Source organism: Maniola jurtina, chromosome 14 (assembly GCF_905333055.1).
Source record: "Maniola jurtina chromosome 14, ilManJurt1.1, whole genome shotgun sequence".
Lineage (NCBI taxonomy): Eukaryota > Metazoa > Arthropoda > Insecta > Lepidoptera > Nymphalidae > Maniola > Maniola jurtina.
Genome location: NC_060042.1, coordinates 9570112 through 9591684, shown reverse-complemented (window position 1 = coordinate 9591684; position 21573 = coordinate 9570112). Strand labels below are relative to the sequence as shown.

Sequence of the window (21573 nt, the reverse complement as noted above, 5' to 3'; positions counted from 1 at the left end):
AGAAAAACCGAACGAACCTCACTGAAAAACGCATATTGTTTTTTTTCCAAATGGGTGAGCGAGAAAGAGCACAGTTTCGCTTCTGCGGTGTGCCCCATGAAACGTAATGGCATTTTTTTGCGGTTGGGCTGTACTCTGTGCGTCGTATTCTTGCATCAGCACTTTCCGTTAATCACATAATCGTAGGAGCTTTCTTGGGATAGTAATGCGATGAGATTCCAGATCTTTCAGCATACAACTCGACTAAGAGAACGAAATTTCGACGCACAGATCTAAATAGTTATTAAGAGATATTAATTGAAATAACTGGGATCTGTTTCTTACCTATCCACCTAGCCTCGAGTTTGCTATTATTTACTATTCTTACCAACTCTTTGGAGTACCTATACAAAGTGCATTATATCATTATCATCATTATCACTTGGCATTATCATTAAAACGGAAAGAGTGCTGAAATTCGCAGCGCAAAAGTTTTCTTCATATTAATATAAAATAATGTTCAAAATATAAGGGCTGCATCGCTGTGTCACATAGAATCACATGCAAATAAAATGTTTTTATTACTGTTGGTTTTGTACCCGATTGGAAATGGTGCCATCTGAAGAGCACTTTCCACTTCACAAAGAGATGCTAGACGTAAGGCGCTGCTAGCAACTTGCTGAGATATTCGTTATTATTATCTCATCCCTACTATTATAAAAAATTTAAAGGTTGATGTTTGTATATCAATTTGTTTACACCAACACAAAAATTGCCTTGACTCTTTGAAAAAATTATACTTACTTATAATAATGTAAAAACTTGATCCGAATTTCAGTGCTATTTTGTTTAATTTCTTCATCATTATTACTTTCTTATCTTGCCAAGTTAAAAAAATAAGTAAAGTGTGAAATAATTAACAGAAAAAATAAAAGACGATATGCACATTTTATTCGATTCTTTTATCGAATTATTTAATGAATGTTTTATCTTTATATATTTGGTTGTCACACATAGAACAGATAGATTTGAAAATATTATATTTATTTGAATGTTAGTAGCAAAAACGAATGTTATTGGAAATTTTATTTATAATAAAGAAGCTTTAGTAAAATATAGCGTTCATTTCGTTACTATTAAGCTTTTAATAGTTTGTATCTAACTAATAAATGTAAAATGATGAAAATTCTTTTTATCATTATACATCGCAAAGAAAATAATGTTTATCAAAAGTTTGAGCTTATACATATTCGAAAAAAACTAATAAAAAATAATAATCATTATTATTTGTACAATTACCTGTAATAAACGTTGTATAGCGTTTGTGAAGTTATGCCATACTTTTTTATGTTTTAAACGAGTGATGAAAGAGTGAAATTGGTGTGTAACTATTCACCTGCTATACAATGTTTATTAAAAATCAAATTATCCTGTAGGCATTAAGCGAATTGAATTTATCGATAAACTTTTGCCAAAATTACCTTATTAATATTATTTCCAGCCCAATAATATAATCAGCGATAAAAGTTTGTTTGCGAAAATAAGGAGTAATTCCAAGTTTTTGCGAATTGAGGTTCCATAAAGTACATCTTGCCTTTACTAACTAAATAAGTAATTATGGGCAATCTAGCCTTCTTGATAGAATATTAATTATTAAGTCCAGAAAAAATATATTTATAGGTATATTCTGTTATAAGTATCAGAGTTAGTTATGTCATATAAATAAATATAATTCATATCTAATATTCGTCGCAGAAAACTAATTTTACATCCACATCTATCACAGTTCGGATCTCAATGTATTACAAAAGATGTACAAACGGTAGCAGTACATTCGTATTCATTCATGCATTTAATTGTAAATATATTAATACATTTCACATTCACTTCGAATTACCATTTGACTAACATCAATGACTATCATCTACACATACACCTACATTTCGTATCTACACATTAATTATTTAGCTATTTAAATAAATTCAAAGTTACGTCTGGCATAGAATATACAAATATTTATATTTATGTCCTACAACAAATTCATTGAACCACTTTACACGAATCTACGCTGCTGATCACGCATTGATATAAACGTCTTTTTCACACAATGGATAGTCTTTTGCGAACTCGTCGAGATAATCTTTTGGAGGCAATTTGAAACTGTCCCTCAAGTAAGAAAAACGATGAAAATTATAAAAGTACTCAGTTCCATCCGGAGAATACTGTGGGTAGAGGGTATAGGCGGGAAACTCAAGCTCAGCAATGGAGTCCGTGAGGGCATGCCTCGCGAACTCCTCTTTGTATCGTCACGATTGCTCGCGGTACGCCGCCCGTCTCGTGCACTTCTCTTTCAAGATGTAGCAGAGAGCGATTGCTATAAGCACTGCTATCGCAATCGCCATGCTTATGCTGATCCAGATGATCTCTTCGTTGATACCACTTGTCGATTTCCCTACAACACAAATAAACATTGTTACAGAATGCCACATTAAAAAAAAAATTAGCAGTTAGTGGGAACTTCCGAAAGAAAAAACTTAAAACTATGAATTAACTAACAGTGCATCTTTTTGGATTTTCAACTTGTATCAAAAATTAGAACTATTAGCATAAGTTCAGTTATTACATTTGTCGACACTCTGAGCACTATTAATGGTGTATGTAACTACGTCGGTGACGCGACCGAAATCCCATCCAAAAATCGCCGAAGGCGGCTTAAGAAGTTTTCACTTCAATAAACTCTTAAAAGTAAGTCCGCAAAGTTAGCAAACTTTGCCAATATTTAATTATCTCTAACGATGCTCCTAGGGATAAAACTTTTAGTTTGACTTGCCATTGTCTGAAGGCTATCGTGTCGCATGTGATACCGTTTGTTATATTGGATCTTAAATAATAATTCAATGTAATAAATAAATGAACTAACCACCCATTTTGTTTGAATAGCCACCCATCTTGCCGGCGACTCTGGCGGACACGCCGCCCATCGTGGCCAGCACCAACACACTTGCCCCTGTATACAAAACAAATAAAGAAAATATCTAACAAAAGAAATATATGAATTGATTCTTGGAGACTGATAGACAAAATAATATAATGGAGCCGTTACCGTGTTCAGAAATGCACGAGCGCTTTGATTCGCTAAAAAAGCTATTTATTCGTACATATACAGGGTGGTCAAAAAGTCGTGGATCAAACGCAATAGGGAGATAGAGGAGGTGATTTCCAGCAAAAAACATTTCGACAGCATGGCCATATTTAAATTGCCCTAAAAGTTATGAATATTTTTGGGTTTTTTTTAAAAATACCAAATTCTTTTACAATGAGACTAATAAAAAAAAATGTAACAAAAAAACAATAAAACAAACGATGTTGTGTCATTACTAGATAATGTATCAGCACTACAAAAGTTCTTTTGAGGCTCTGGGTACCAAATTACAAGAGCAATTAATTTTTTTCCAAAACTTTTAAAGCGTTACCAAAAATAAAATGTCACTTTAAAAGCGCACTGTGAAAAAGAAAATGTACTACGGAAAAGTGACCCTATATCAGGAAAACTTGCCGATTTAATGCCAATTCAAATGAGGTATAACACATTACCCTTTGTTTTATAATTCTGGTTTTATAATCGTTCTTTCATATCAAGGTGCAAATTTCAGTAGATTAGTTTAATTCAAAAAAAAATTGAAGATTATCATGCTGCTAGTTAAACTGCTAGTTTTTTGTACGTTGGAATGCTAAAAACATCACTGTGCTTCTCACACTTAGTGAAAAGAACAGAAACTCTTCACTACCACCACGTGCCAGAACTACCCAGAACGCCCGTCCTGCAAGTAGTTCAACTTTTCTAGGAAACAAAAGGATAAAGAAACTATGCCTCTCTTTCACACTAATCATTCTTCCTTATTCCAACAACGCAAATAGAAAGGATGATTAGTGCGAAAGAGAGGCATAGTTTCTTTATCCTTTTGTTTCCTAGAAAAGATGAACTACTTGCAAGACGGGCGTTCTGGGTAGTTCTGGTACGTGGTGGTAGTAAAGAGTTTATGTTTTTTTTTTCACAAATTTTAAGTGTGACAAGCACAGTGATGTTTTTAGCATTCCAACGTACAAAAAACTAGCAGTTTAACTAGCAGCATGATAATCTTCAAAATTATTTTGAATTAAACTAACCTGCTGAAATTTGCACCTTGATATGAAAAAACGATTATAAAACCAGAATTATAAAACAAAGGGTAATGTGTTATACCTCATTTGAATTGGCATTAAATCGGCAAGTTTTCCTGATATAGGGTCACTTTTCCGTAGTACATTTTTTTTTCACAGTGCGCTCTTAAAGCGACATTTAATTTTTGGTAACGCTTTAAAAGTTTCAGAAAAAAATTAATTGCTCTTGTAATTTGGTACCCAGAGCCTCAAAAGAACTTTTGTAGTGCTGATACATTATCTAGTAATGACACAACATCATTTGTTTTATTGTTTTTTTGTTACATTTTTTTTTATTAGTCTCATTGTAAAAGAATTTGGTATTTTTTAAAAAAACCCAAAAATATTCATAACTTTTAGGGCAATTTAAATATGGCCATGCTGTCGAAATGTTTTTTGCTGGAAATCACCTCCTCTATCTCCCTATTGCGTTTGATCCACGACTTTTTGACCACCCTGTATATTATTATGTACCGTTTTTGCTCGTTGGCTGGCATGGTATGTAATATTTAGTAAGTGCGACGTTACAGTATTTGATCGTTGGAGACTACCCGATTATTACATACGATCGTTGTAACCTTGATGTGGCTATTTCAAAAACCCCGAACACAATAATATATTCTATGAATAGAAACGGTCGCAAAGCATCGTTTGACTCTGTTATTCTGTTTCTGAATCGTTCAAACAAGTAAGCACTTTATTTGAAACCTAGAAACGATTAAACTAGATAAAGGTATTCTCTTAATATCCGTCGCAATTTCAATTAAAAAAGAAATCACAAAGCTTATACAGCGGCAGAAGCTCGCCGTCTACTCTAATAAAGTGTTGAATTTATCCCGTCAATTCAAGTGGAGGATTATAATGAGAAAGTTGAAATGTTTTCTTAGGGATGAGGGAGTCTGATTCCACTAATTATTTATAGTGCTTTTGTATCCTATGCCTATTACTTACTAAGCAGGTAGGTAGGCGTTATCATTGGAGGCCGTAGGTAATCATTTTACAAAAGTATAAAATGCTTTCCTTGCTATTATAAAATAATGAAGCTTTTTGTAAAAGACTTTTTCAAAGCCGTTGGAAATCCTAGTTTGGAATATTGTTTCTAAAGATTAATTCAGAACGAAATGTTTGAAAAAACAACATGGTTCCTAGAAGTTGTAAAAAATGTGCAAGGAACTATTATTATGTACTCGTAGGTAGGTGTTTACACTGTGGGGCGCACGTTTGAGTTATGCGTGCGACGAGCTTCTTTAATCATTACAAATCGTACACGGGTAAGCGCGCATTTGGTGTCTGGTTGTAATAACGTCTGGTTGTAATGTTGCCATTGCGCATCGCTGCTCTCGCACTTGTTTTAAGATACTTAGACCAAATGAATTTCAGTATGGATTAAATAATGACAGAAAAATATTTAATTGGTGATTTTGTATTTAGATTTTCTGCACGCAGTGTAAACAAGGTCTTATTAATTACTTAACTCATATTGTGCTGATACTGCAACAGACTGCAACATGAAATTATTGATGGCCGAAAAGTGTAAGCTAAACACGAGCAAGTTTAACGCAGTTAATTAGAATATATTAGTGTACAATAGATAGACATCCGTTTACATAAATTGATAACATTATTACCAAGAGTAATTAGTACTGAATGACGTAATCCGATAGGTACTAGCACAGGTAATAGTGCAATTATTGACTTACTTATTATGATTGCCATTTTGAAGATTTTTCAATCTGGTCCTTTGTCCTAAGTTTTCTTTTTCCCACAGCTTACATTACATCCAAATTTTAAGATTCCTGGAACAATTAATAATTTCTTGTAAATAAACATTACTTTTTTTCAATATAAGTATTATAAAAAATCATAAAAGTAGGCACTCGAATGATGGTAGAATGGTCTTATCATTGTTGGCCAGTTCCAACAATGTTAGTACTTATAAGTTTCATTTAATCTAGGGATTTAGACAGTATAACCTAACCAAACATTATTTTCCAAATTGGCTAAGGAATTTACAAAACCAATCGTTTCTACTTCTTATTATATTTTGCCCGCGATTTTCCATGGCACATATTATGTGATGTATAGCTTATGTTTCTTCTTGATAAAGTAAGTAGTTTTCTAATGTGAAAGAATTATTAAAATTCAGTTCTTTCAGAGTTTATCAATTAAATTAAGTACAACCAAGCAATTATTTCCTCTATACATACTCGTACCTACCTAATATTAAACCAAAACGTGAGCACGTAGAGTTAGTTATATAAGTATTATTTATAACGTCTACTTTATCGCTGATAATTTCTCCTTAAACAAGAAAATGACTAAAAATGTAGAATGTAGAATGTGTAGCTAAAAAGAAAAAATATTACGCCGAAAATGTTCCGGTTTTCTAAAATATTCCGGTACCAAATGGGAGAGGTAGCTTCGCATTCTCTTTTTCTCGTGAATTATTTTAATTTTTAGGTAAGGCCAAGGCCTAATACACATTCAACATCAAACCTTTTCCGTTGAAAAAGTATTCAGAGTATTCGGCTCTTACAATATTTAGAAAAGCTGTTTTTATCTCTTACAAGTAATTTCACCGCCATTGATTGCTTCTTTTAGTGATAGAAAGATTGGTTCATTTTTTTGCGCAAAGAATCAGCCTGGTTGGTGAGCGCGGAAATTATTTTTGACGCCATTCTACGAGGGCATGATTTGTACACTAATTAGGTTAGGTTACCTATAATTTTTATTGTACTTAATGCTTATTGCGACGCGCGATGTAGATACAAGTCAACTTTAAAACGTTTTTAATTTTATTTCATTTATTTATTCGTACCAAAAATTAGTACGTAACAGTAAAAATAAAAAGATAAGAAGAGGAGAGATCTCATATTGGCAGTGGGGGAGATTGTAAAGGAAGAAGAATAGATATAACAAAGATTTTTGTGATTCTTCACAAAATTCATGATTGCTACGACCATTTACAATCAAACCAGCTGTTGTTTATCACTGGATGGCAGCGTCAATTGATTCCACAGTGGCAGGATTTCGCCACAGATTTTGCAATACCTACCTATTGGCATTATCACAGCCACGAGCTGATGCGGTGCTATTTTCGAAACAATACTGATTTTTAATCGTACACATTTTCTTTATTATCGTGACAGCGAGGGCTACATAAATAAAAGCAAAAAATAATTTCCGCGATGTTATATTTCCGAAAATAAACTTCAATGTGGTATTTTATTTACTGTACATGTTATATTATATTATTGTGTATAACTTAAAAGTCAAAACGGTTCACTACACTGTAATCCACCCCCGATCTTACCCAAAACAACCTGATGGTACACGCATTCTATTGAAAAAAGAATTGAGAAAGAAAAGAATCACACTAATATTATAAAAGCGAAAGTTTGTATGTGTGTGTGTGTGTGTGTGTGTGTGTGTGTGTATGTTTGTTACTTGTTCACGCGAAAACCACTGGACGGATTCGGCTGAAATTCAGAATGCAGATAGATAATATCCTGGATTAACACATAGGCTACTTTTTATCCCGGAAAATCAAAGAGTTCCCACGGGATTTCGAAAAACCTAAATCCACGCGGACGAAGTCGCGGGCATCAGCTAGTTAAAAAAAAATTATAAATTTAATTTTAATTAAACGTTTTATATTTTGTAATATTGCAAAGATTTTTAAACTGTGTATATGTTTTTTGCAACATAGGTACTCTACCCGTGTCGTCGTTATCATAACCTCCTCGGATCCATAAACCGCTCAACTCTGTGAGATTGATGAGGTCTATCAAGCGAGGTGCGCACAACAAACGCAATTTTATCTCAAAATGGTTGAAATATTTAACAATGAAATTAACATTATCTCTATAGGTGTATACGTCGTTCAAGAATTTCATATAAATTACTAGCTGATGCCCGCGACTTCGTCCGCGTGGATTTAGATTTTTCGAAATCCCGTGGGAACTCTTTAATTTTTCGGGATAAAAAGTAGCCTATGTGCTAATCCAGGATATTATCTATCTCCATTCTGAATTTCAGCCAAATCCGTCCAGTGGTTTTTGCGTGAAGGAGTAACAAAAATACACACACACACACTTTCGCCTTTATATGTGATGTATTTTGTTAAAAATATCAATTTTTTAACATATAAGAGTATTTTCTAAAATATAAAACATAAACTTCACAAAAAACACATGAGTTATTTTAGTTACGAGTAGTTTAAGCAACTAAATATCACTTGCTTTAACGGTGAAGGAAAACATCGCACAGAAACCTGCACACCTGAGAGTTCTCCAAAATGTTCTCAAAGGTCTGTTAAGTCTGCCAATCCACACTGAGCCAGCGTGGTGGACTTTACTAAACCCTCTCATTCTGAGAGGAGAGCCGTGCTCAGTAATGAGCCGGTGATGGTGATGATGGAGAATCTCTCTTTCAATAAATTCATCGATAATGCAATTTAACTACATAGTTTTATTTTCAAAACACGAAAATCGTTATGCTACGTAATACCTACGTAATTTAAGATCCCTTATTTGCGTTTAGGTAGATACTCTTTCCAAAGGCTTTTACTACCGAAATGCGGGAGGCAGATTTATTAGTGTGTGGGTCGTCATTATAGGCTCAATGTAGCGACAAATGACTGGCACCTACATACGAATTTACTTAGCGCCGATGTCTTGGGTAATAAACCTTTTACTTTTTAACCCCCGACTCAAAAAGAGGGGTGTTATAAGTTTAACGCGTGTATCTGTGTACCTGTGTGTGGCATCGTAGCTTCTAAACTAATGAACCAATTTTAATTTAGTTTTTTTTTGTTTAAAAGGTGGCTTGATTGAGAGTGTTCTTAGCTATAATCCAAGAAAATCGGTTCAGCCGTTTGAAAGTTATCAGCTCTTTTCTAATTACTGTTACCTTCACTTGTCGGGGGTGTTATAAATTTATAATTAACACTTGTAAGTCAAGAACGAACATTGAGCAGGTTTCACTAGATGCCGTATTTTTGCAGTTTGTAAAGCTGATTTCATATAACGCGCAGTAAAATCAGCAATACTCTGCATTTATTGAGCACTTACTGATGCCTGGACTTATTCGCTTCTATTTAGGTTATTAAAAGTCCCGTGGGTTTTTGATCATCCAAGATAAAAAGTAGCCTATATACATGCTAAAAACCAACAAACAAAGACACTTTCACATTTATAATATGGATGGTGATATGCGGTTCGAGCGGAAAACCTACTGATGACGTCATTTACATTTTTAAGGTTGATTCACATCGGCAGCGAGAAAAAGCATTTTTTTAAAATATAATATATTGATCTGTATCTCCACCAAGTAAAACGTACATTTCTTCCCCCTAAAAAAAATCGCGAACGTTTTTCTTCTAGATAAGCATTTTGTACTTTACATTGTGGAGGTAGAGGCAAGATGCGATAATTTGCTTCCCCGCTTAGAACAGAAAAAATACTTGGAAAATGTGTTGCTTGCGTCGCGTAAGTACGGTGCTTGCGTAATGTCTGATCAGCAGATTCTAATTTTCCACTTTGTTAATTAACACAATTTGAAGCTAAGTAAAATTACGACTATTATACATACATTATCTATTCACGTATATATATAGACGAGCTCTTTGGTCCATATTTGGTCTAATAACAGTCGAATTCTAGCTCCTCATTTTGCTCATTAAACAAACAGCCACTGCGGATTGCGGACTGGTTTGATTGTATAATAACTAGTAGTCAGTTTCACAAAGAAAGCATTTACCTTTGAAAGCGTAGTTTCTTTTGTTCAGCTTCGGCTGTGGTGTTTCTGTAACTGTTTCGTTTATAGGGATATTTTACTAATTGTAATCTTATTTCTACTACTTTGTAACCTGCTAGTTCGTAAGCATTCTAATATAGGTAACGTTGTAAGAAATAAATATATAAATATGCATGTGGAAGGAAAAAAAGGAGAGAGACCCAAAGGAAAGATGGATGGATTGCATGGAAGAGGATATGCGTGTAAAAGGGGTGGACAATGCGTTGACGGATGACAGATGCGAGCGTAAGAAGACATATTGTGCCGATCTCACATAGCGTGGATATAAGGACAGGAAGAAGGTGTGGTATTAAATGATAATACAGACGATATAGCTTGTGTGATATACCTAGGTGTTATTCCAACTTTTTTTACAAATCCGAATCTGTTTGAGAATTTTAGTGTTTGAACTTAGCTACTTACTTTTTATTTCAAAGAATTTTTTATTGTTGCATAAATGGAACCATTGTTTGCTATATTTACAAAGCGGAATACACTCTAATATCTACTCAACGTTCAACCCTGTTTGTAGAAAATAAAATCGTTTTGTTTTTATCAATATTTTCTTCTCATACTTCTTCATTATGAGAACGATCGTGCAGAAGCAGTTATGGTTTTATGACCTGTGTAATGGCCACAAATGGGTTTTTTCACTGAGTACAATTTATAGCAACTGATATTGACTTATCTAACCATAGGTACAAAATGATTGTATTATTATTTTGATATAGGGGTGAAAGATAATAGGGGTAGAGTCAAGTTTTAATAAATAAACACGTTGAGAAGGAACGAGTTCAATAAATTGAACGTAGATATATATGTTTTCACAAACAATCCAATATCCTTCCTATTCAGCACTGTTGACTCCATTTTTCTTTTAGTGTTCGATTTCTACTTTTAGGTAGGGGTTTCTACTTTTATGCCTTTCGTATTTTATGTTTTAAGATAGGTAGCATAATTTAAAAACTATTTGTGGTAGCAATTGCGATGTCTGCTTCATTTTCAAAACGACTCACATGTTAATGTGGGAAGCAACATTTCCAGACTGCCAAAAAGTTTGTGGAAAGTTGTGCGGTTTGAATTTGGTAACGGAGTCTGTGGTTTGTGTGTACTTTTACATAAAGTACTGGTTAAAATATATTCGTATTCGTCCAACGATCCATTAAAAGAGAGTGAAATTTTGATCACGTAGAGAGTTACGTTAGTTTTTAGTTCATCAAACTGGTCCTAAACTTTTAAGAATATTGCTAGCAAATGGACTCTACAAATATTTGATTTCCGACACGAATATTGAATAATAAATGAAATGTAGTTTTCAGTAGTATTTTAAAATTAGGGTTAAACTCACATACTTACAAAAAACTACATAATTTTACCAATATTGATAACAATTTCACTTTTAAGCAAAAAAATATACCGTATAAGTAGATAACTAAAATGAAAAGTAGAAACTAATTTTTAATTGATTGAAAGATAAACGGTGTACCATGTGGCACGGTTTACGCCGGATATACTACGTCGCTACGGCGCTACGACGCTACGAGATGGCTACGTGTCTACAAGGCTACGGAAATGACGTATGTTACATTACTATAGTTCGCGACTGTGCGGGTGTGCGAGCGTCCCCCCGTCTCGTACCCATCATCACACTAATATTTTATAGGAGAAAGTTTGTATGTGTGTGTGTGTGTGTGTGTATGTTTGTTACTCCTTCACGCAAAAACTACTGGATGGATTGGGCTGAAATTTAGAATGGAGATAGATTATACCCTGGATTAGCACATAGGCTACTTTTTAACCCGGAAAATGAAAGAGTTCCCACGGAAATTTAAAAAAACCTACATCCACGCAAACGAAGTCGCGGGCATCAGCTAGTCATAGCTAAAATTGAGTATACCAGCAATGTGAGACATCGTAGAAATGGTACAGTTGGATCGTAGAATGCAAATTGGGTATGTTCTGCAGATACAACCACATTATTTAGAAGCCAATCATAGTTATGCGAGCTTTGGTATAACAAATTTAACACGTTTGCTGCAATACATTCCCACAAACATATAATTTCGAATAATAATAATAATAAATCTTTATTATCTTAGCAGAACATTATTTACAGACTTTGGTGTGAGGCCCTGCCTCCTGATGAAGTGAAAACTGTGTTTCAGGAGGCAGTGTCTTCCCATAATATAATGTACAGCACAATATAATAAAACCACTTATAATAATTTTATTTTATTTAAATTTAAAAGATGTGAGTACTTAATATTTAAAGATAGATAGTTAGAATTCTAAGAGCTTTGTGTAGCGCGTGTGTGTGTGTGTGTGTGTGTGTGTGTGTGTGTGTGTGTGTGTGTGGTGTGTGTGTGTGTGTGTGTGTGTGTGTGTGTGTGTGTGCGTGTTTGTGTACGTTTGCGCGTGAAAAGAAATATAAAATATAATATTGTATTATGTGTACATTTTCTGAACAATTTCTACGTTTTTTTTGCTACTTGAAGACTGTCGATCTATTTCATCATAGCATGATATATGGATATATTTTACTTCAATCAGTCAAACAAAAAAAAAAGAGAAATAAAAAGTAAACGCTGAGCATTGAAATACCTACAGCGCGCCGAGTCAATATAAGAATGAACCAATTCTCTTTCACACAAAAACACAACTTACGAGTACATCAATAGACAGACTTCGAACACTTTGAACGAAAAATTTTGAGAAAAATAATTACAAGGACATAATAATTATTATTGTAATATACCTACGCATCAGCTGGTCATAATCTCAGCCCATTGACGGCTCATTACTGAGCACGGGTCTGGTCTCAGAATGAGAAGGATTTACACCATAACCACCATGCTGGTTAATTTGACGCAACCTGAAGGAAACTATCAGACATGCAAGTTTCCACACGATATTTTTGTTAACTTAACTGCTCAAAACGCACGTTTCTCGGAAAATTTAGACAGCAAGGATAGTAAGTATCTTTGACATCCAAAATAGGATGCTATAGGCTTTAACCACTATAGACTCTCACCGTTGGTGAAAATAATTCTGTTGCCTTTTATTATTACTTATACATATTTTGTCAAAGATACTAAACTCGGAGTAATGAGTTAGTAACATTGTATAACTTTGTAGAAACGGAAGTTAATTTCACATTGTGCACTCGCGCGGTAGCAAAGATTGAGCAAAACAGGATACGGTGGCATTTCATGCATCCAGATGATACGGGTAAAATTTGAAACCGTTGCATCATTTATACCATAAATGCGAAATTTGCTCACAAGTTTTTGTTGGTTTGTCTTACGCCATAGCGTAGCGATAGATCAATGTGATATTTTGCATAGTATAGTTAAAGATCTAGAGATGACATGTAAAAAGTAATTTTTATCCCGAAAAATCACAATGTTTACACGGGGGTTTTTGAAAATTGTAATCCACGCGGGCAAAGTCGTGGGCATCATATTATGCACATGGAATCTACCCTTAATCTTTATGAAATACTTGAGCGTTAGAGCACATTTCGAGCATCATAATATCATATCTACCTATCAACAACACGAAGCCATTTCTGCTACGACAGTAAAATTTGGTAAGGATGAGCTATTATTTTTGTCGTCCCTTCTGCGTTGGCAAAGCTTCCAATCTGGATCAGGGACGAAGTATTGTACAAGAATATTTCTATAGAAATGAAATGTTTTAGAATTCACAAAATCTCTCTTCAAAATTGTGAGGGTGAGAAAGTGGTGCGCTTTCACGGCTCCCTAATGATAAGATCAAATCGATATTCCTGTTTGGTTTGAGGATGAGTTGAGATAATTTCTAGAGAAAGTGATTACTTGATGTTCACAATCAGCTAAACGATTGCGTTTCAAGTTCTATTTCCTTAGTTGAGGATTAGCTGACTCCCGCGACTTCGTTCACGTTAACTTCCACATAAATCCTGTGGTTAATCTTTATTTGGATAAAAAGTTGGCTTTGTCACTCTCCAGGTCTGTAACTATATTCATGCAAAAGATCCGTTGCAGTATGATTGAAGGACAAACCAATAAACAAACAAACACACTTGCGAATTCATAATATGGGTAGTGATTTTTAACTGTTTTTTTTTATGCCGGAGGGCGTATGGAGGGTCAGACAAATACTTAACAAATATAGATACTTAGAAAAATTACATAAAACACATTTATGAAATAAACACCAAGACCAAATTGCAGACTAAAGCTAAATCAGAAATCGATTGCCTCCCGGTATTGAAGTAATTAATGTCGAGAATAACCACTTTGCTACTTGAAACGTAACACTTATAATGGGGTAATTAGTTGGGTATGATTACTTACGATAGCTTTCGCCGATGGTTTCACTCAAATTACGGTGAAATTAATTACGGTCTCATGATAAATTTTCTTAGTTGATGGGTATTTTATGTCTTCTCGACTTTCCGTGACGCTCGAATTTCTTTGATCCAGATAAATGTGAAAGATACATCTTAACGCCACAATGACTGAACCGATTTGGCTGAAATTCGGAACGAAGATAGCTTACACACTGAATTAAAACAAAAAGTTCCTGCAGGATTTTTACAAAACATGTATCCACGCGGAGGAAATCGTGGGCATTATATAGTAGAAAAAAAAATTACGACTAAGACCCTGTTCTGTCGTGAGAATCGAAGCATACACATATTTGACCCTAAAAACCGTCATTTAGATTGTTGGCTAAAATTTTGCTGTGCTGAGTTGCATGATAGATAGTTAAAACGTTAAGTACGGCTGCGGTTAAATAATAAAAGCAAAATGGATTGTACAAGGGATTTGTTATTAAGCTCAATCATTTAAGTATGAATATGTACCTACTTGTGCAATCTACTTTGCTTTTTATTGGCGGTAAAAACTTAACGCTAACCGTAATGCTACTTTAACCAACGTTTATGCAACTGGACTTGAGTAACTAGAAGTTAGATAGATAAGGCTAATTTGCGACAATCACGATAGCCGATCATGATGGTTTCCTGACGGTTGGCATAATTAGTTTCAAATAGATCCCAATTGGAACGCCAAATCGCTTCACAGTAGGCTTTCTTGGCCGCTAGGGAAGGAAGTCGTTGCGGTCGAAGTAACCTGCCAGAAACTGTGCTCGCTAGAATTAGATTATCCAGCCAATTTAGAAAACATTGTTTCTCTAATACCCAATCAAAGTGATTCATGCCGTATTTTGAAGAATGATGCTTGAGCAAAAGAAATCTTAGATCTGGTTATATTACTTAAATCACGCCTATAAAACGTTGATATTTTATAAAAGTTGCACACTTGAACGTATTTTTGAATAAGCAGATATTATGTATGTTCGGTTACTTCTTTACTGTAAAATCCCATCTCTATTAGTTTACAAACGAATGGGAAGTATGCATATGGTTTAAGTTGGTTTCAAATATGTTTTCTGTGAATGCTAGTAACAGGTAGAAAAAGAACGATTATCACAGAATACTTCGGACTATAACTTTAAGACAGTAAATCATAAGTTTTACTAGAAAATCTGAGGATTTACCACAGTTTCAGTATTAACGCGTTTCCAGCATATTATATATTTTATTATAAGTAAATAAGTGTTATATATTTTTCCCCCTTATGGTGTACTAAATAATCACACTAATATTATAAAGGCGATAATATTATAAGTTTGTATGTGTGTGTGTGTGTGTGTGTGTGTGTGTGTGTGTATGTTTGTTACTCCTTCACGCAAAAACTACTAGACGGATTTGGCTGAAATTGAGAATGGAGATAGATAATATTCTGGATTAGCACATAGGCTACTTTTTATCCCGGAAAATCAACGAGTTCCCGCGGGATTTCAAAAAACATAAATCCACGCGGGCGAAGTCGCGGGCATCGGCTAGTGAATTAAAAATATGAAAAAAATATAATATACAAAATGTGCTTTTACTGTTGGTGTATAGTCAAATAGTAAAGAAAATTTCAACAATTTAAAACAGCTTTTTATATTTGTGTGGTACATAAGAAACCCCAAGTTTTTCATAAACAGCCGTCAATACAAGTACCTAAGTAATGTCTGTTCTTCTGGCGGCATACTAACGACTGTTACTAATTAAAGAAACATATAATTAACGTCGCTCGTAACTCTCTCTCATTCATCTTCCAACTAAATTCTAAGGGTAACCCTAACTATCCAATTTATTTACTTAAGTACCTAACCGTAATTTGGACAAAAATATACTTAATCCAGTAAGTAGGTTTATATCTCAGAAACAAAAATCTTTGGGTACGACCTTTGTAAAATTTCTAAACTTACACTGTCTGTAAGTTTTATAGTAGACAGTTATCCAATAATTTAATCATTAAGTTGTTGTTTAGAGAAAGCTGATAGGGTGGACATATATTCGTTGAAAGGGGTTAGTTACATGCAGTCATGTAGAAATACATGGTTTAAATAAAAGGTGTGTACGCCGTACCTACCTCTCATTTGAAGAGTGCCTTAAATCCAATTGTTTCAACAAAATAGTGATGTATTCCATTCCACGCGATATTTATGTAGTTGCTCACAAGTAGGTACTCCGTTAGACATAAAATTTTAATGGGTGCTTGAGCACAGATTTCAAAAATTTAATAATCCAGCTTTATGGTTATAACTTGTTTCGTAATAAAATATTAATGACTCTCGTAGAAAATAAATAAAATGAAAGTAGTATATGGTCATAAAAGTGAGCTATGTAGTTATGAATATACATACATGGTGGACCTTAATAGGTACACAAGGGTAACAAATAAGGAGCCATCAAACGTCGTTTCTATATATAGGGCCATCAAATTTTTTACCAACATATACTAGGTTTTCACGTTGTATCGAGAAAAGCGTGTAAGCTGGCTAGCTAACGTCCGCTAGCGAAGAGGCATGCATAGAATTTTTAAGCAGGAGCCAAAAGATCTAAAAAAATCTGAACGGGCCGAAGTTTAGGGTTTTTTAGGGTTCCGTACCCCAAAAGGAAAAACGGAACCCTTATAGGAACACTTTGTTGTCTGTCTGTCTGTCCATCCGTCCGTCCGTCCGTCGTGTCTGTCAAGAAAACCTATAGGTAGGTAGGTCTTATAGCACAAGTACAGGAATAAATCTGAAAACCGCGAATTTGTGGTTATATCATTAAAAAAAATTAAAATGTGTTTCAATTTTCAAAGTAAGATAACTATACCAAGTGGGGTATCATATGAAAGGGATTTACCTTTTTTATTTATTTTTATGTATAATAGTTTTTGATTTATCGTGCAAAACGTTGGAAAAAATACCCAAGTACGGAACCCTCAGTGCGCGAGTCTGACTCGCACTTGGCCGGTTTTTGTTTTCTGTGTACCTATGAACCTCCAAATATCTCCTTCCCTCTGGTAACACAGAGCTATATTGCACACTATTTTTAAAAGCTTTTTATCAGGTTGACTTGGCCGTGCCTATGTTTTCATTTCGCCGGAATTGGAAAGTGAATTTTCTGCTATTTTTAATTGTCCTATAGAGTTAACATTTTAGAAATAAGTACGTGTAATTTGGATGAAACTTATCATCATAAAGCGTCTCTGAAGATGGAGGTGCACATTAGAGCTCTCCTGTGGCATATGACGTTAATGTCGGCATTAATTAAATAATTTTAAGATTACCGGGTTCAGTAGCACGGAACTTTACGTCAAGTAGGTAAGTACAGGATTTCTAAATTTTACCTAGTTTAACGTAATCGCGGAATAGTCGATTTTGGCTATGTAAAAGAAGATACTAAAAAAGAGAAGAGAATGTACAAGAAACTTTATCCATTCGTCAGAAGGAGCGCATCGCACAAGGACGTATTTTTTTAATAGGTAACGCCAGACGACTCGCTCCATCGTCCCTTCATTCAGAGTTTTTTCCTTCGCGCTTCATAAAAACACTTTAAGGTAGGACAGACAAGACAGTCGTGGAGTCAGGATGCTCCACGACTTCGAGTGGGACTCGTCCAGGAGTCATGAATGAGATTTCGTTCTGGGCCCCATTGCATCTAACTTAATGATGAATATTCCAGCGAAGAAATTATTTTCTTCACTTTAACGAATGCTTGGTCATAACTTGGGAATCTTAACATAAACTAGTTAGTGAGAGAAACGAAAAATATATCGCACTTTAACGGCTTTGCAAGTTAGTAGTGAGGTTAATCTTAAGTCGAGAATTTTATAAAGCAATAATCCACGCGAGCGAAGTCGTGCGTCTCAACCAGTATAATATAGATACCTACAGTCGTAGCTCGTAGCGGTGGAACTGCATTAGGCTATTAGTTTAAGCCTACTGTTCCTGGGAGAGCTCATTAATCTATCGCTCCCATCGGATATCGATTGGATTGAAATCATTTCACTTATCATGGATTAATAGTGGGTTGTGGACATAGAAAACCTTTTATATGGTAAGTACTACATTAGGCAAATCTAGGTTACTGCCCAGAGTAGCCGCCAAACGGATCCAGGCCAAAATTCAGAAAAACCAGCAAAGAGGTCGCTGTGAAAATGTAATAAATCTTTGTCTTATTCTCGTTACATGACATAAATGGTTCGTAAGAGTGCCAACTACTAGCCAAAATGCTTACACCCTTCCATCCAATAATTTAATATAATAGGACATTTTCAGAAAAGTTATTTTTTTATGTGGATGCTTGTGGATGTCATTTGACTTTTTTTGCTAAAAAAACATGAAATATGCATATTTTGTCAAGTATTACCGGTGTACAACTACCTATATGGATGTAGTCTTCACATTATTGTAGGAGGAATATATCGTGGGTCTTCATATTATACAACCATTAGGCACACATTTAGGGACCAAGCTCATATAGTTACTTGTAATATTCGCATTCAGTAAAATATATTTTATTGATTATATACGACGCCGACGATAATATTGATACAATATTAACGCAATTGACGAGAATTACTAAACAGACTATAGCTATATTATTTAGGTACCAGATTAAAAAAACTTAGCCGTCTACGAGCGTCATTATTACTAAAAAAATCCAGATTGTAAATAATTTACAGCCTTAAAAAAATCCTTATAAAATATATTTTGAACCAAAATATTGTGTGTTTTAAAAAAGAATCAAAAAGATAAAACTTATTTTAAAAATCGGTGGGATTCAATACACTTAATATATCGGTAGTAGGTTAGTGTTATCAGGATAATTTATTCTTGTGTTCAATACAAATGAAAGCCAATTACTATAATTAATTACCGATTCCAAAACGAAACTTAAACGTACAAATCGGCGTTCAATCCTTTAACACACGGCATATTTCAAGCAACGGGCACTGTCGGCTATTGTTACTATACGGGTCACCCGAACACAATCACTTCACATTTTTCAGTGGGAAACATTCGAAGCCTTCCGGTGTGGCATTGTGTTCCGGAGAAGTTGGATCGTATTATTTGGGAAGTTGTCGGAACGAGCGTCCGGAACGCGATCCGGGAGAGCACTGGTAATCGGTCGGCTTGTCCCGGGTTTGCCGCGCCCAGCGTCAGCTAGATTTTCCGCTCGTTGAGATGTTCCCGTGTAACTTTTCCATTCAGTCCTCGTGCTAGGCGTACACAACACAGATTAATAAATAGTTGCTCGTAACTATCTCGTAACATGACCACAGTCCGTGAGGCGATTAAGGGTGGAGTTCGCCGACTTTTAAAACGGCTGATTATTAGAAAACCGGCTGATTAAGTGATTTTTACTGTTCACCAGCACCTAACCGAGGTTTGCAGCCCTAAAACGGCCGTTTTACCTAACCGAGCTCGGAAGGGTCGTTTAACCGGGGTTCCCACATTTTTACATCTGTTATGCCTTTGTGTGCAGATCAATTTAGGTTATTTTGATTTGTCTTTGCGTTGTTCATTTCAGGAGCGTGCAACAAGTGTTTAATGTAATGGTTGGAAATAATTACTTATCTTACTTTCCACTATATTTTGATATTTTAAAACCAACTCCGAACTGATGCGCTTGTCGTCACTTGAAAAATCACTTGTATACATTTTTGGCCCTCCATTTTAATATTGAAATTATTTTAAACACTAGAATCTCTTAAAATCATCTTTAAATGCACGCACAAATAATTACGGCAACACGACAGCAAAAAATCAACAGTCCAACACGTGCAGGACACATGATCACGACTGTGACGTTCGGGGCCCCGAAGTTGTAAATTTGGGACGGTTACTACCTGGCAAAATTTAGAACAATAGTGTAGTTTATCTTCCCCATAGTGTCGTTGCACTTTTCCAGTTGAAAGTATTTTATTTTATGCTCCTAAATATAGGCGTCACAGTTTGTTGTGTTGAATAGTAAAGACAATGTGTCTTCGCTAACGCGTTGCGTTTTAGCGTTCGTTCGTAGCAGCTGCGTAGCTGAGAACAGATGGTGTTCCGCCGATTTAGTAACCATGCTACACTTTTACGTGATGAACAGTAAATATTAAAACGGTTGTTTAAACGACGGTTCCGAAATAACCAGCTGATTTAGCAACCGTTGTTTATGTAGCTTTCGGCGAACTCCAGCCTAAGAACTGTAAGTTTTAGATGCCTATTGTGGCGCTGCAATTCTAATTATAAATTCCAATTTTCGATCTTTTTTAGGGTTCTGTACCTCAAAAGGAAAAAGGAAACCCTTATAGGATCATTTTGGTTTCTGTCTGTCAAGAAAACCTATAGGGTACTTCCCATTGATCTAGAATCATGAAATTTGGCAAGTAGGTAGGTCTTATAGCACAAGTAATCCTTTACTATACGTAACGAGTACGGAACCCTTGGTGAGCGAGTCCGACTCGCACTTGGCCGGTTTTTTTTAAACTTTCAACTGGGTGTTGAATACAGCGAATAGAGGGAAAGCCTGTTTTCATAAGTATATCTTTTATGTATAGAAAATGCTTTATGAAATGTAAACCACAGAATATTAATAAATAGTTGTTAATACCACAAATTATTGAATGGATGTGCCTAACCGCAATCTATAACGTATTTTGCGAACTACAGGATTAACTTGTATTGTGGACGACCACTGAAATTCAAATTATGCCTACGCTGGTACTAAAATTGACATTCTGTTCCTGTTATTATTATTATACTTTGTGTTATACGATTTTTAAGACGAAAATTATGGCTCATTTTTAGTACTTATGTCTTTTGAATAATACGCCCACCCGCGGGCTCCATTACATACAAATATATCAAAGTATGTAATTTTAATTACGGGATATTTTACTTTCCTTCCTCCCTCTCTTCCTCTCTTCTCCCCTTTGGCTGTAGAGACCTACAGCATCCGCAATTTCCTGACATAATATTAGCTTTATTATACGGAATTTATTCGTAGCGCGTTTTTCGTAGCCATTTTATTTAAAATTCAGAAACAAGTTAGCCCTTGATTGCAATCTCACCTGGTGGTAAGTGATGATGCAGTCTAAGATAGAAGCGGGTTAACCTGGAAGGGGTATGGTAGTTTTTATTTTACCCCTTTGGTTTCTACACGGCATGGTACCGGAACGCTTGACGGCACGGCTTTGCCGGTAGGGCGGTAACTAGCAACGGCCGAAGCCTCCCACC

At 35.1% G+C, this 21573-nt stretch overlaps 1 protein-coding gene across 3 annotated transcripts; it reads right to left on the bottom strand.

Moving 5' to 3' along the window:
• Nucleotides 1-1174: 1174 nt before the first annotated feature.
• Nucleotides 1175-19503, bottom strand: LOC123871578. Of its 3 annotated transcripts, none has more exons than XM_045915446.1 (4): nt 19226-19503; nt 5880-5975; nt 2900-2986; nt 1175-2431 (listed from the first exon to the last, which is right to left on the bottom strand). In XM_045915446.1, the coding sequence occupies exons 2-4, from the start codon at nt 5893-5895 to the stop codon at nt 2286-2288; spliced, it is 249 nt and encodes an 82-aa protein (XP_045771402.1). In that variant the 5' UTR covers nt 5896-5975; nt 19226-19503; the 3' UTR covers nt 1175-2285. The 3 variants fall into 3 exon arrangements, with proteins under 3 accessions (XP_045771402.1, XP_045771403.1, XP_045771404.1); XM_045915447.1 differs by having other exon boundaries at nt 19253-19503; XM_045915448.1 differs by lacking the exon at nt 19226-19503 and adding an exon at nt 9940-9970.
• Between the last annotated feature and the right edge of the window lie 2070 nt (nt 19504-21573).

Excerpts from the sequence above, each read along its gene's own strand:
- LOC123871578 (XM_045915446.1), bottom strand. Across the intron at positions 2,432-2,899 it reads CTATTCAAACAAAATGGGTG|GGAAATCGACAAGTGGTATC; the intron begins GTTAGTTCATTT and ends TTTGTGTTGTAG.